The sequence below is a fragment of the Liolophura sinensis genome, chromosome 6 (genome assembly GCF_032854445.1).
Source record: "Liolophura sinensis isolate JHLJ2023 chromosome 6, CUHK_Ljap_v2, whole genome shotgun sequence".
Taxonomy (NCBI): Eukaryota; Metazoa; Mollusca; class Polyplacophora; order Chitonida; family Chitonidae; genus Liolophura; species Liolophura sinensis.
In genome coordinates, this window is record NC_088300.1 from 3,682,035 (window position 1) to 3,698,096 (window position 16,062).

Sequence of the window (16,062 nt, forward strand, 5' to 3'; positions counted from 1 at the left end):
CGTGATAAAAGGTTTAACTGCATCAGGAAGTAAATGATTATGTATTATATTCTATATTAGGCCTACATTATGGGTTTTCCTGGCACCATAATCCTGGCCGCCGTCGCATAAGTGATATCAAACAAATAAATATATTACACTGTAAGTGGTAGGCCTAAATTTCGGCTTAATTCGTTGATCGGTTTGACGGGTGAATATACTGAAAAGTGAGAAACTTACAAAAAAGAATACAACATCGGAACGAAATAATAGGCTTACCGCCTTTGAGATCAGAATCTCCAACTGCACCAGGTAGCATACTCGTAATATTTTAAAAAATGGCGGATAATGTTCTATCGGTATATAACATTTCCCCTAAAGGCCCCAGACATCAATGTATCTTACATAGTTGTAATCCTTACATCAAGTTGCATCTGAAACATTTTTTTCCGATCAAATATCTGAATTTTTAATTTGACCTATTTCGACACTTTTCATTGCTCTGCAATCGCCTAACTTGCATAATGACGAAATTCATTTTCAACATGCTTTCTGTGCCTCGTCTTGAACTGTCTAGAAATGGATGATTTTTGTATTTCAACATACTCCAAATTTGCCGCTCATTTTTTGTCTTGTGGTATAAATTTTACATTATGTAATATGCTATTTTTAGTGTTCATTGCATACGACGTTTTAAAATGGCTAGTTACCGTCCTACCGTTCGTTTCTTTTGGTGTTGTAAATTACTATGATTTTATATACAACCGGCGCCTGGTCACATGACCATCCATGTTTGTGAGCGAGGGAAACACGAGATAGAACATTACGAAATACAATATCGTGACATAAGATTTGTATAATATAATCGTAAAATGGTTGTAGTGTCTAGTTGTTTACAAGTGCGCTGTGAAGCTGCTATGATTTTGACCATCTGGAGATCTGTGACGGTTGACCATTTGGAGATCTGTGACTTACCCGTTCGTTATGGAATTGTAAGGAGTGAGCCGTTATACAACTTAAGCAATATAAATGGCTGGCAGTCATTCAGATAGTTTGTGGTGTGTTCATCTCATGGTCTGTTGGAGTTTTGTACATATCGCGTGTAATTAGTGTTGCTGTATAGCTGCGGATTTTTATTTTTTTACTCCGCAGTCATGCGCCGTAGAACACGGATGTGTCAACACTCTGTCTGATGCTGCCGTCTGATTACAATGGCAGCTGCTGTGTTATGTTAGGGGTAAATGACACATGTATAGAGTACTTGTACCGCTAGTTGAGAAGTTCTAGTTTGTACGGTTGCATAATATGTTACATAGTTACAAAGTAACGTAGGAGTAATAAGTGCGTTAGGGTGAATGTGTGTTAATTCTATTGGTTACTGGATTTTTTATGCATGTGTTCAAAGTTTATTCCAAGTGTCGTGTTCTACGACGCGTGGGGACGTTAAATAGCGTTGTTGTAATAGCCAGAAGTAAAAATTTCTACATTTTTCAAGTACCGATTGGTTTCAAACGTTTCAGGTATTAGTTTCCTCTGACGTTGTGAGTTCTACAGTTTTCTCTGTCTCTGCATATAATTGTTATATGGAAGACGGTTTAGGTAGATTGTTAGGAGCGACGGCACCCTGTCGCATCGAGGACACTCGAATTTGGAATTCCGCCCTAGCTGTCATAATATATGTAAGGAACTGTGGATGTAGATGTGAATGAAACTGCAGCTGTGTAAACCGCTCATATCAATACAATTGCCTTGTGGTATACATATAACTACAAGTAAGTGTAATCTGATCATTCTGTTTGTTCCATTCAGGGTTGGTTTCTGTTGACTACCACACATGCTGAAATAAACACCTATTACCTATCATCACGAGCTGGTGTTCTGGTTCCTGCCTTACACATATCTACCACATAGTCATACAAAATTTGTAGATTCCTAGCTACAGCGGTACAGATTTTGGGAAGAGCATTTTTGAGCCTAACTATAACAATAGGGTTCCCAGCCAGCTGCTGGAACCCCCAATATAACGGTTATTGAGTAAGACGGAAGATAAATGCCAAACGCTCCTTATCACGCATTGGTTAAGCATGTACAAAAACAGTCGTGTGACAGCCCTGACGACAACCGTTATACACGTATCAGCTGTTAGTCTGGTTAAGCAGGTAACAGCTCTGACGACAACAGTTATACACCTACAAGCTGTTAATCTGGTTGAGCAGGTGACAGCTCTGACGACAACAGTTATACACCTACAAGCTGTTAATCTGGTTGAGCAGGTGACAGCTCTGACGACAACAGTTATACACCTACAAGCTGTTAATCTGGTTGAGCAGGTGACAGCTCTGACGACAACAGTTATACACCTACAAGCTGTAAGTTTGGTTAAGCAGGTAACAACAGATTAAGCAGATTTCTGGGTGCGTAGATTGGCTTAACCTGTCTGTACATACCATATATGCTAAAACTGAACCATTATTTGCCGAGAAATCTTCAAATTTCTGCCGCTATCGCCGGTCTGCGGCCGGTGGTTAATACACAAAATAGGATTGAATCACTGTGTAGGACCTATATATTAAGCCGGAATAATGTGGCAATTACATGCTAGTATCTGATTTCAGGTATAATATTACATATTAGGACTAGGTGACAAGGTTACATTTGATATTAATGCACAGATTATGAGAACACATACAAATACAGAACTAGTCGTTCAATATCGCTTTAAGAACGTAAAATATGGGTATATAAAGAGTTAGCAACATCAGTGTGTCACTTTCTCGTTCAATTCGAAGTTTCTCTTCAGCTAAAATAAATGTATGCACATATTTATCTTAACAGATATGTGCCGTGGAGATGTATAGTACAACTTAACGTCGTTTTTGTACATGTATATATCAATGCAACTTATGTGATGCAAAACGACAACTTATTTATAACTTCCTAGTAAACCCTCTTACAAAGTTTTGTCATTATTTCCAATTAAGTCTAAGTGATAAGTGAATATTAACCGTTTCAATATATATATCTGAATGAATATTTATAGAATTTATTTTGTATATGAACAAATTATACTTTTTCAAAGAAAATAATTTATTGCAGAGTATATTTCTGTATTTTCATGTATAGCAGATTTATAAAAACAACTATATATCTCTATGTACAGAATTTTATTGTTTCTTTGATTGGAGTTTTACGTCGTAATCACGAATATTTCACTTACACGACGGCGGCCAGCCTTATGATGGGAGGAAACCGGACTGAGCCTTGGGGAAACCCACAACTATCAGCAAGTTGCTGCAGATGTTCACACTTAATGCGGACGACAAAGCCAGTATGAGATGGGCATGAATTCACAGCGACCGCATTGGTGAGAGGCTCCTGGATCACTGTGCCGCTGGCACCCTAAGCAACTCAGCCACAGAATCCCTCCCCCCCCCCCCCCGCTATACAGAAGATCGATGCCTTTACCAAACAAAGCGGTATTTAAAGGCTTATAAATTATATGTACATGCATATCTATATATGATATAGAAAATCGGAAAATGGCTTGTCATCAAATGAAAAATTTGGAATTCAAGTTTCGTAATTTTTATGTTTTTTTTTTTCTATAGCCATATTATAGCATGTTTTCTGTTTGCATTAGCACATAATTAACTGCACTGTGCATGCTTGGGGAAAGAAGACAGGCACTGACTCCATACACCTGATGTGGCAGAGGTGTGAAGCGTGTTCACACGTGCATGCAGTGTAGAATGAACACCTCCTCCCCTTGTCACATGCAAGAGTGAGTAAGTGAGTGATTGGGGTTTAACGAATTTTTCAATTCACCCGAAGGAATACTTAGCGTGTAGGTAATATGCCTCCTTGTAGCAAGACGGATTTCCACCGCTCTTTTATCTGGTGCTGTTTCACTGAGACGACATACCGAAGGTAAATAAGCCGCCACGCCAGAGCAATTATACTGATACGGGGCAACAAGTCGTTGCACTATCCCCTTCATGCCGAACGCCAAGCCTTAGGTGTCTCGACCCAGGATTGATCCCGGATCTACCGCTCCCGAAGCGGACGCTCAACCAACTGTGCTATCCGGGCCGGTCACATGCAAGAGGACTTTAAACAAAGCTGCAGTCAACAGGACAGCATCATGGATTTAAACGGTTAAGATCTTCAGAAAGAATTCACTGCTTCCGTTCACACGAACAGAAAGCTTTGATCTTTCTTTACAGAGAAAAAAGGTACTTGAAAAGAATCTTTGTATGGGACCATCTCTTGGTATATATTGTCTTTGTATAATAATGTTGAAAATGAGAATGTAACACATGTTTAATAAATATATTTACACTAGAGTTTGGTCTTTTCAGCTAACAAATATGTTCAACATGGATTTTAATCATATTTATATATTTTATATATTCATAAATATTATCATAAGTCTGATTAATTTTCAGTTTATTGGACTATAAACGCACAAATATGACCAATTGTATTGCGCCTTACAAAATGTAATTTCAGGAAAATGAAATTATTCGACAACATGTTTGGAAAATTTCACAGCATGATGTTGGCAAATAAGTCAGAAATAAAAGTATTTCACCACACCGTAAGAACTTTCTCAGAAAGGAATACAGAGCAAACATTCTGGAAGGGCCTCAAGCATAACAACCTTGGTCATTAATTCGTTTGCAAATCAGTTTTAGTCAATTTTTAGTATTCAATGCCGCCCTTCCGTTTAAGTTACTGGCATACATTTTGTAAAATTTAAGGTATTGTATTTCTCTTTTAAGATTTGATATGTAAAAAATGCGCTTGCGGAACAAACCAGGAGCCTCTCACCAGTGACGTCGCTGTGAGTTCATGCCCAGCTCATACTGGCTTTGTCGTCTGCAGTAAGTGGAAGCATCCGCCAGAAACTTGAGGATAACTGTGGGTTTCCAACAGGCTCAGCACGTTTTCCTCCCACCATAATGCTGGCCACCGTCGCGTAAGTGAAATATTTTTGAGTACGGCATAAACACCAATCCAAAAAATAAATAAATAAATAAATAAAATAAAATTCTGTACATAGAAATATATGCTTGTTTTTATAAACCTGCTATACCTGAAAATACAGAAATATCCTTTGCAATAAATTATTTTCTTTGAAAAAGTATATATGCTTGTTTTCATAAATCTGTTATACCGGAAAATATGAAAATACAGAAAAATAATTTGAAAGAAATTAATGCCTTTGAAAGATTTGATGCAAAAACTTTGTCTGATAAAACATTAATCAACCTTCATAAAAATCACTTTTACACATGAAAGTAACCATAAAATTTCAGTGAAATGCAGTATTTATAATTCGAATTTGTTTTCCATCATCAACTGCGAGGAAAGATTAAAAAATGGAGAATTAAAAAATGCACCAATACGTAATTAAAAAACGGCAAATTTCAGCCATGAGCAGATGCTAAGATCTTTATTCGTGAATGTAAAAACAAGTGCTAAAAGGAAAAACATTAACTTTAAAAGTAAAAACATAAAAATCATTTCTAATTGTAGCAATAATTCCTTATGTTGTCATCCAGAGTTACCTGATGTGTCCCAAAAAAATGATTAAAATAAAGTTTATTCACCAGCAAAAATCATCCGAATTAGAAACCTCGACGTGCGTTGTGCATCGTTTGTTGGGATGCTGTTAAACCGCTAAGTTTCTTTCTCATGTACGTTTTACTTTACTTAAGTAAGTAATAAGAGTAAAGAGTTGATTGCGAAAATAAAGAAACGCTCATAATAAATTTATTGGTCTTTGGTTTTGTATTTCAATTTCTTCATAATTATGTGCCTGATCTGAAATAGCGTACCAGTGAGTAAAACTTCGCGAAAATAAAGAAACGTTCATAATAAATTTATTTAATAACCGTAATTTACTATTTGATGTGTATTGCACACAATACATGTCAATTAGTTAATATTATACTGAATTCAGACATGTAACTGCCACATTATTCCTGCTCAATATATAGACCTTTTTAGTCCGTTTCCGTCTTCGTCAACTATCCGATCCTATTTTTAATATTAACCATCATCAGGTAGAACGTCTTTTAGGCCGTCCCATTAAGCCAGAAATTTGGCGTTTTCTTCAGCAAATAATGGTCCAATTTTAACATATAAGGGATGTACCGACAGGCTAATCCGATCTACGAAAGACGTCACGCTTCGATGTGCTATACTGATCTTGAACTCAATGCCATCACGCACTAAAATTTATGCAGTCATCAGCTTTCCGCTCTGACCAAATTTCGTTGAGGTCCGCGCTCTATTTATTAATCGGGTTAATGCATTTGCGCTGTCTCCTGTCATTTGTGCCGTCAAGTCCAGTCTACACCACTGATTTACTTCGTGACGTCGTATAGGTAACTCCCGAGAAGGCTTCCGTGTTAAAACAAAATATTAAAACTTTTGGCTATGAAATTACTATTCGACTTTCGGACACATTTTCCCACCATGAGCATGCGCACTACATGTTTCCTTTGCAATGTACACAACAGTTGGTAGAGCGTGGCTTCGCGAGCGGTAATCCTGGGTCGAGTCATACCTAGGCCTTAAAAGAGGAGGTTGTAACTTCCTCGCTTGGCGAGCATAGCGCAACGGCTGGTTTACCCGTATCAGTATAATGGCTCGGGCGGGTCGGATTACTTACCTTCGGTAAGGCGTCTCGGTGAAGCAGCACTAGATAAAAGAGCGGTGGAAATCCGTCCTGCAACAAGGATGCACATTACATGCACTCTGAGGATTCCTTCGTCGTCATATGACTGAAAAATTGTTAAGTACGACGTTAAACCCTAAGCACTCACTCACTCACTCCATGAGCTGATCATCTGCATGCACCATTCTCTCACCGCTGAGGCGTGAACAAAATGAAGGCCAACTCGTTTGTTCCAAACAACAGTGTACATGTATATTACAAAAATGTACAGTATTTACAACATGTTGTCTAAACACACAATTCCGGTCAAAATTGACAGGAAAATATCACAGACGTGACAATAAAATATCCCAGCATATCTTCACGGACTGCTGCAAGGTCATTGTCTTGACAAAGTTTCAGTCCTCCAGTCTCTCAACGTTAATATGTGTAAAATCATTTTTATCTGCTTTAGATCTGTGCTTAAAATAAAACAAAAGATGAAAACAGGCCCATAGTTCAAGTCCACAGCATTAACATCGCCCGTTTGTCACACCTAAAACAAGAAAAGGACAGGGCAATGAACTTATGACTGGTCGTACAGTTGCCATTCCGTTCATTTATAATAGTGCCCACATGGCACCCAGTTCTTCAAAAAATGAACTAATCTGGGTGACATCCAGATACCACTGATGTCTTTAAGCATCAAGATCGTAACATTCTGGAAATTACAGAATAATATCATTACTTCAACTTATATTTGAAAGAACAATTACAGAACAATTTCGTGGTGGAACTTACTGTTTCACACTCTTCCTACTTAATCCTTTGACAAGTCCTTTTTACTGGACTTGGGTTCTTCTACCCGAGATCTCAACAGTTCCAGCTGTAGAGTAGTTCCATTAACTCTGCAAAAAAGTTGTAATATTTCTATAAAGAATGACGATGCACAGACAGAGGGGCTACAAATAGGGTGCTCGTATAGGTCCAAGATTTGCCTGTACACATTAATGCTACTTTCAGCAACAAAGCTTTATTGCTCGAATCTACAGAAGCCACTTACTTTGCCAGATGCTTAGACTGTAAATAAAGGCGGTTGTTTTGTCTGTCCCTCTCGTCAAGTATTCTGCTATTCATTCTGCGTGAATGCCTAAAACAGTAGCATTGGCAATATCAGCAAATAAACTCATTTAAAATGGTCAAATTGGCAACCCCTTCACAAACACTTTCCTCTTTGCGGTCATTCACTACCTGTATGACCACCAATCAAATTTTCAACATGCCCTCAGTTCAACAAGACCTCAGTTCCTACACGCCCACTTGCCATTGCTGTAAGACCTCAGTTCCTACATGATTTGTCAGTACAGTAAGACCTCAGTTCCTACACGCCTACTTGTTAGTACAGTAAGACCTCAGTTCCTACATGCCTACTTGTTAGTACAGTAAGACCTCAGTTCCTACACGCCTACTTGTCAGTACAGTAAGACCTCAGTTCCTACACGCCCACTTGTCAGTACAGTAAGACCTCAATTATATTCCATTTCACACAGACTACTAACTCCATTGCCTGCATGTATTTTAATAAAACATTTTTCACCAATATTAAGTATTACAATTTTACTTCAATCCCTCTTTCTATGTTCCATTTTATAGTTTACTGTTATTTTCTGAACACTTTGTTGATGCAGGTCTATTTTCACTAAACGATAAGTATATTTTACACCATAACAGTATAATACAAGTATATGTAAGTGGATATGTATCATAATGCCAGAAGTAAGATGAGTTGAAATCTTTTTGGACATACCTTAAAGCTATAAAATGCAGCATAATCCCTGAAGCTACCAGGCCTAGGCAGGCATAAACTATGTAGGAATTAGGGAGTTTGTTCACTCCCCTGATTCCATAGTATGGCTGGCCTTCGTACATCTTGTCTTTGGACTTGTCTCTCATATGCCAGATGGTGTCATCCCAGAATATGTGGTCTTTACCAGTCCTGATACACATACATGTAGAAAACAGCAAGCTTGTGATATGCATGTATGTGGTTTTCTTTGCGCAATGTAAAACTCCAGAATTACAGTGTACAAGGTGTAACCAAATGTCAGCATCCTGTTGTACCACTTAACACATGGTGACTCCAGTATACACTTCCCCAACCCTCCATCCCTGACAGACAATGTGTACAGACAGGCAGACAGACACATGTGGTGACTCCAGTATACACTTCCCTAACCCTCCATCCCTGACAGACAATGTGTACAGACAGGCAGACAGACACATGTGGTGACTCCAGTATACACTTCCCCAACCCTCCATCCCTGACAGACTGTGTACAGACAGGCAGACAGACATATGTGGTGACTCCAGTATACACTTCCCCAACCCTCCATCCCTGACAGACAGTGTGTACAGACAGGCAGACAGACACATGTGGTGACTCCAGTATACTCTTCCCCAACCCTTCATCCCTGACAGACAGTGTGTACAGACAGGCAGACAGACATATGTGGTGACTCCAGTATACACTTCCCCCAACTCTCCATCCCTTACAGAAACAGACAGATGGTGTGTACAGAAAGGCACACAGACACATATGGTGACTCCAGTATACACTTCCCCAACCCTCCATCCCTTACAGAAATGGGCTGATGGTGTGTACAGAAAAGCAGACAGACACATGTGGTGACTCCAGTATACACTTCCCCAAATCTCTCCATACCTTACAGAAACAGACAGATTGTGTGTACAGAAAGGCACATAGACACATGTGGTGACTCCAGTATACACTTCCCCAACCCTCCATCCCTTACAGAAATGGTCTGATGGTGTGTACAGAAAGGCAGACAGACACATGTGGTGAATCCAGTATACACTTCCCCAACCCTCCATCCCTTACAGAAACAGACTGATGGTGTGTACAGAAAGGCAAACAGACCACGTAGTGAATCCAGTATACACTTCTCCAACCCTCCACACCTGACAGACTGTGTACAGACAGGCAGAGAGACATATGTGGTGACTCCAGTATACACTTCCCCAACCCTCCATCCCTCACAGAACCGGACTGATGATGTGTACAGAAAGGCAGACAGACACATGTGGTGACTCCAGTAAACACTTCCCTAACCCTCCATCCCTTACAGAAATGGATTAATGGTGTGTACAGAAAGGCAGACAGACACACGTGGTGACTGCAGTATACACTTTCCCAACCTTCCACCCCTGACAGACTGTGTACAGACAGGCCGACAGACATATGTGGTGACTCCAGTATACACTTCCCCAACCCTTCATCCCTTACAGAAACGGACTGATGGTGTGTACAGAAAGGCAGAGAGACATATGTGGTGACTCCAGTATACACTTCCCCAACCCTACGTCCCTGACAGACAATGTGTACAGACAGGCAGACAGACACATGTGGTGACTCCAGTATACACTTCCCCAACCCTTCATCCCTTACAGAAATGGACTGATGGTGTGTACAGAAAGGCAGACAGACACATGTGGTAACTCCAAAATACACTTCCCCAACCCTCCATCCCTTACAAAAACAGGCTGATGGTGTGTACAGAAAGGCAGACAGACACATGTGGTGACTCCTATATAGGCTTCCCCAACTCTCCATCCCTGACAGGCAGTGTGTATAGACAGGCAGAAAGATACATGTGGTGACTCCAGTATACACTTTCCCAACCCTTCATCCCTTACAGAAACGGACTGATGGTGTGTACAGAAAGGCAGACAGACACATGTGGTGGCTCCAGTATACACTTCCCCAACCCTCCATCCCTTACAGAAACGGACTGATGGTGTGTACAGAAAGGCAGACAGACACATGTGGTGACTCCAATATACACCCCTCTCTTAAAAACCAATGGACAACGGTGTGTAGAGAAAAGCAGACAGACACATGTGGTGACTCCAGTATACACCCCTGCAAACCTTCATCCCTTACAGACAGATGAACGGATGGTGTGTACAGAAAGGCAGACAGACACACGTGGTAACTTCAGTATACACCCCCACACCTCCATCCCTCAAAGTCCATAACTTTGTTGCGCTGGATACAAATACAGTTGTCGGCCAGTTATTTTCAAATAGCGGTGTTTGAGTGAGTGATTGAGTGCTTGAGGTTTAACGTCGTATTTAATAATTTTTCAGTCATATGACGAAGAAGGAGTGCATGTAATGTGCCTCCCTGTTGCAGGACGGATTTCCACCGCTCTTTTATCTAGTACTGTTTCACTGAAAGGACTTACCAAAGGCAAGTCAACCAGTCTACAGGTCAACCAGTCATCGCACTATCCCCTTAGTGCTGTATGCCATGCGAGGAAGTTATAACTTCCTCTTTTAAGGCCTTAGAAGTGACCCAACCCAGGATTGACCCTGGATCAACTGCCCCCCATGCTCTACCGACTGAGCTATTGGGGCCAGAGCAGCACAGTTGAACTGAAGTCATTATGTGATACTTTGTTCAAGGTAGTCAGTCATATTAAACTGGCACAACATGTCTAGTGTCCTCACACTGACAATTAAAACATTATCTCATCAAAGTCGAAAGATACATCTGTAAACATAATTACAGGGATGAACAGGGTAAAGCCTGTGCGTATAGACTCACGGTTGTTGAAAACCCATTTGTGTAGAAGCTTTTGCATGCCTGCCATTGGCTGCAGACTGAAGCTGTTTGATCCTCTGCATTGCCAGAGTCATGTCGTACTCTTGTCTTGAACTTGTTTTACTCAGAATCATGTATGCCTCATTAAGTCTCACAAACTTGTCATGGCTGCCCTTGTCTTCAGCTCCAGCGTGTGAATCTGGGTGAACCTGAGTAAGAATAGGACATAATCACTCAAAAATACACTTCTAGAAATATGTGAAAATTATTCATTTATGTACAAAGATAGATACACTGCCCCCCACCCCTCACTCCCTCCACAATCCCCTCAAACAAAAACAAAAAAAAAACAAAAAAAAAAAATTAAACTTACTGATTTATGATAGCGGCATCTGATATGTTCTTGTTCCCATTTCTTCACATGCGACAGATCTTATGCATAGCTGAACTGTCATATAAAGTGCATAAAATTATTTATTTATTTATTTATCTGATTGGTGTTTTATGCCGTACTCAAGAATATTTCCCTTATATGATGGCAGCCAGCATTACGATGAGAGGAAACATTAGCACAGCCCGGGGGAAACCCACTCCCATCCGCAGGTTGCTGGCAGAACTTCCCATGTACAGCCAGAGAGGAAGCCAGCATGAGCTGGACTGGAGCTCACAGCGACTACATTAGTGAGAGGCTCCTAGGTCATTATGCTGCACTAGCGCACTACCCGACTGAGCCAGGGAGGTCCCCCTAGGTCATTATGCTGCACTAGCGCACTACCCGACTGAGCCAGGGAGGTCCCCCAAGGTCATTATGCTGCACTAGCATGCTAACCGACTGAGCCAGGGAGGTCCCCCTAGGTCATTATGCTGCACTAGCATGCTAACCGACTGAGCCAGGGAGGTCCCCCTAGGTCATTATGCTGCACTAGCACCCTACCCGACTGAGCCAGGGAGGTCCCCCTAGGTCATTATGCTGCACTAGCACACTAACCGACTGAGCCAGGGAGGTCCCCCTAGGTCATTATGCTGCACTAGCATGCTAACCGACTGAGCCAGGGAGGTCCCCCTAGGTCATTATGCTGCACTAGCACCCTACCCGACTGAGCCAGGGAGGTCCCCCTAGGTCATTATGCTGCACTAGCACGCTAACCGACTGAGCCAGGGAGGTCCCCTTAGGTCATTATGCTGCACTAGCATGCTAACCGACTGAGCCAGGGAGGTTCCCCTAGGTCATTATGCTGCACTAGCACGCTAACCGACTGAGCCAGGGAGGTCCCCCTAGGTCATTATGCTGCACTAGCACCCTACCCGACTGAGCCAGGGAGGTCCCCCTAGGTCATTATGCTGCACTAGCACGCTAACCGACTGAGCCAGGGAGGTCCCCCTAGGTCATTATGCTGCACTAGCATGCTAACCGACTGAGCCAGGGAGGTCCCCCTAGGTCATTATGCTGCACTAGCACCCTACCCGACTGAGCCAGGGAGGTCCCCCTAGGTCATTATGCTGCACTAGCGCACTAACTGACTGAGCCAGGGAGGTCCCCCTAGGTCATTATGCTGCACTAGCGCACTACCCGACTGAGCCAGGGAGGTCCCCCTAGGTCATTATGCTGCACTAGCATGCTAACCAACTGAGCCAGGGAGGTCCCCCTAGGTCATTATGCTGCACTAGCACCCTACCCGACTGAGCCAGGGAGGTCCCCCTAGGTCATTATGCTGCACTAGCACGCTAACCGACTGAGCCAGGGAGGTCCCCCTAGGTCATTATGCTGCACTAGCGCGTTAACCGACTGAGCCAGGGAGGTCCCCTACATAAAAATACAAACATGAGTTCATAAGAATAACAAAAAAATGAAACGCCATGAAAATATATGCTTGTCTGCTTGTCTGTCCGTCTGCTTGTTTGTCAGCTGGCTTGATTGCCTGTATGTTTGTTTGTCTGTCCTATTTTTTCTGTATTCATTCATTAAAATGACTTCATACTTGTTTTGTGTACTGCTGAACACCCAACGAAGTGCAGTGTTTAGTATCAAAAATTCTGTAAGCGCATTAGGCAAATTTCAATACTTACTGAAGAATATTTGCTGATGGAGGAAACCACAGTGCCCAGGGTATACCACTGACCATTGGCAAGTTACTGTCAAAGCTTTCCCAAGTGTGAAATAGCAATTTATATGTCATACTATATCGGTGGAAGAAAAGTGGCCATCAACAAATGCTTGACTATGTGCCACCGATCACCTGATATGACCACCACAGGGAAGTATCTAGGAATCTGCTGCCTTAGGCTGCCATTGAATCCACTCTAGCAACCATGAACATTTTGCCACTCAGCCCTGACCCACTCAGATCAACCATAAACATTTTGCCACTCAGCCCTGACCCACTCAGATCAACCATAAACATTTTGCCACTCAGCCCTGGCCCACTCAGATCAACCATAAACATTTTGCCACTCAGCCCTGACCCACTCAGATCACCAGCATAGGACAGTTGGATATTTAAGGAGGATACGATCAACGTATCTTTAACAATTCTGAAAACATCAATAATGGTAACTAGTTTGTAAAATTCAGTCATTAAAACTCACCAGTTTTGACTGCTTGAGAAATGCTGCTTTTATTTCCTTTGAGGAGGCTTTATTTTGGACTCCTAATACTTCATAGTGTGTTCTTGAGCTAAACAATCTGTAGAAAAGAATAGATTCAACACTGACGTACACATTTCACCAAACAATTTTGCTTATCATATTGCTCTGTAAAATCCTATTAAGCCAAGGGGCTAAGAAAAATGTTAACATTTATACACTGTCCTACAAATAGTTGGAATAAAACAGTCTTGTACTGGGTAATGTTTTACACCCATTCTATCATGGCTTCTCAGTTACACTCTGCTTAAATGCAATACTGTTATGACTTTGCAAGATTTTGAAAAAATATGAAGCACACATTTAATATTTGTGCACTTTTAAAAATACTCCCTTCAGAGAAATAAACTTTATCTAGGTCTTCTTTTTCAACGTTTAATCACGTGAGTACCATACATAAAATCTACGCCTTTGTAATAAAAAAAAAATACAGAAAAAAAAATTCTATACTAAATGTGGTAAATGTATTTAATCACACTGTAACAAATCCAAACATAGATACATTTTCATCATTAAAATACTTACCGTGAGGATGAGCCTCCTGAGCTTTGAGGGGTTGGTGACTGGCCTAAATGGAACATTTCACAGGATGGACAAGGACTGGACAGAATCAACAGCCAACATAACCTCCTACAACAAACTTAACAGAGGGAAACATATATCTATCTGAACAAATCTTCCATGAGAATCTTGGTATAGGAATGCTTATAAAGGTGGAGAAATGCTAACAGAGGAGCAGGAATGCTAACATAGCCATGATGAGACACCACTGTACTACGCCACACAGATGGCAACACCCTAAAGTAGAAACTGAGCAAACACAGTGTGAGGTCAGCCTCACTAGCTAGTGGCTTGGGACTAGATGTCTGAAACGGACAGCCAAATAATGTATTTACTTTCTAGTGACACTAGGGTCATGACGACATCTGAGAGTCACTAGTTAAATGAGTCAGGGACCTGTTTCAAATGATGGAAGGTTGATGCATGTATTACTGTAACACAGCAATGTTAACTAAAATATGACACTGAACATTTACAAGGATTTAGCAAAAATGATAAAGGTTGTGTAAATCTTTTAAATATGAATGCCTGGTGCCATAACTTGTGTTAATACACTGCAGTCGGGAAAGGCGATTTCACATCCACATTCTTTTTCTTTAAAATATCACCAGAAAAGAACTGAGAAATTTCAGCTAACATTAATTTGAGACCGCTGACAACCGGGCATTTGCCATATTACTTGCGCCAGCAAGCGCCTGCATCTGACAGAAAATATATATACAGGGGTAATTAACAAGTACAAAAATACCCCCACCCCCCACCTAATTAAATTATTTTTATCAAAAATTCCGGGTCGTTATTTTCTTCATCTGGCATTGAAACAGTCTTTGTTTTGTAGTTGCTTTTCATGTATCCTTTAAAACATTTTGGGTTACACAGATAGGCACATGAGAAACCTCTTGACTTAAAGTGAAAGCCACGTCTTATATCAGATTGTTAACCTCTATGAATTGACTTCCAAACATTTCAATGTGTGATAAACCAAACTGCCTGTAACAGAAATCGCAGACTAGTAACGAATATTGAACATCGCCTGGTCGCACACACTCAGTTACGTAAACCATAAGCTAGTGAACACAGTAAGTCTGAACACTGTATATCTACATCATAATGGCATTAGCTACATTGCTTGTATAACAAGAGGTTGTAACAAAGTCAACATATCTGTTTTCCACAACAAGGTGCAGCATGAAGGTGTCAAACAACCAACCTGAGGGTGTCCAACACAGCTCAGCTCTAGTGTACTAGTCAGCCGGAACTTCGAAACGCGCCGCTACAGCTGTAGTCTCATTTATCAGGTCGTGAGAATAAAGCGTATATTTTCAGTGGGCCTGGTGGTCCGCGTTTACTCCATGACTAAATCCTTTAGGTACAAAAAAGTTTTTAAAAGCTGTAATGATGTTATATGATGTTAATTCGGACATCACTAAGAATACCTGTGAGCATGCCTTCGTGAATCGTAGGCCTACGGTACGGGGACATTTTATCTCGCTTCCGCTCGCTTCTAACCGCCCTTTTGGTTAGAGCGTTCGTTTCGAAGTCGAGAGGCCCGGCCTCAAACCCGCGTCGGATGATACCAAATAAGACATTT

At 41.1% G+C, this 16,062-nt stretch overlaps 1 protein-coding gene across 3 annotated transcripts; it reads right to left on the reverse strand.

Moving 5' to 3' along the window:
- Nucleotides 1–6,918: 6,918 nt before the first annotated feature.
- LOC135468516 (dnaJ homolog subfamily C member 4-like) lies at nt 6,919–15,731 on the reverse strand. 3 transcript variants are annotated; one of them, XM_064746804.1, is made up of 8 exons: nt 15,682–15,731; nt 14,436–14,550; nt 13,854–13,950; nt 11,271–11,476; nt 8,451–8,639; nt 7,707–7,793; nt 7,445–7,551; nt 6,919–7,199 (listed from the first exon to the last, which is right to left on the reverse strand). In XM_064746804.1, exons 2-7 carry the CDS (start codon nt 14,489–14,491, stop codon nt 7,464–7,466), a joined length of 723 nt encoding a protein of 240 aa, XP_064602874.1. In that variant the 5' UTR covers nt 14,492–14,550; nt 15,682–15,731; the 3' UTR covers nt 6,919–7,199; nt 7,445–7,463. The 3 variants fall into 3 exon arrangements, with proteins under 3 accessions (XP_064602874.1, XP_064602875.1, XP_064602876.1); XM_064746805.1 differs by having other exon boundaries at nt 14,436–14,540; nt 15,682–15,705; XM_064746806.1 differs by lacking the exon at nt 8,451–8,639.
- Between the last annotated feature and the right edge of the window lie 331 nt (nt 15,732–16,062).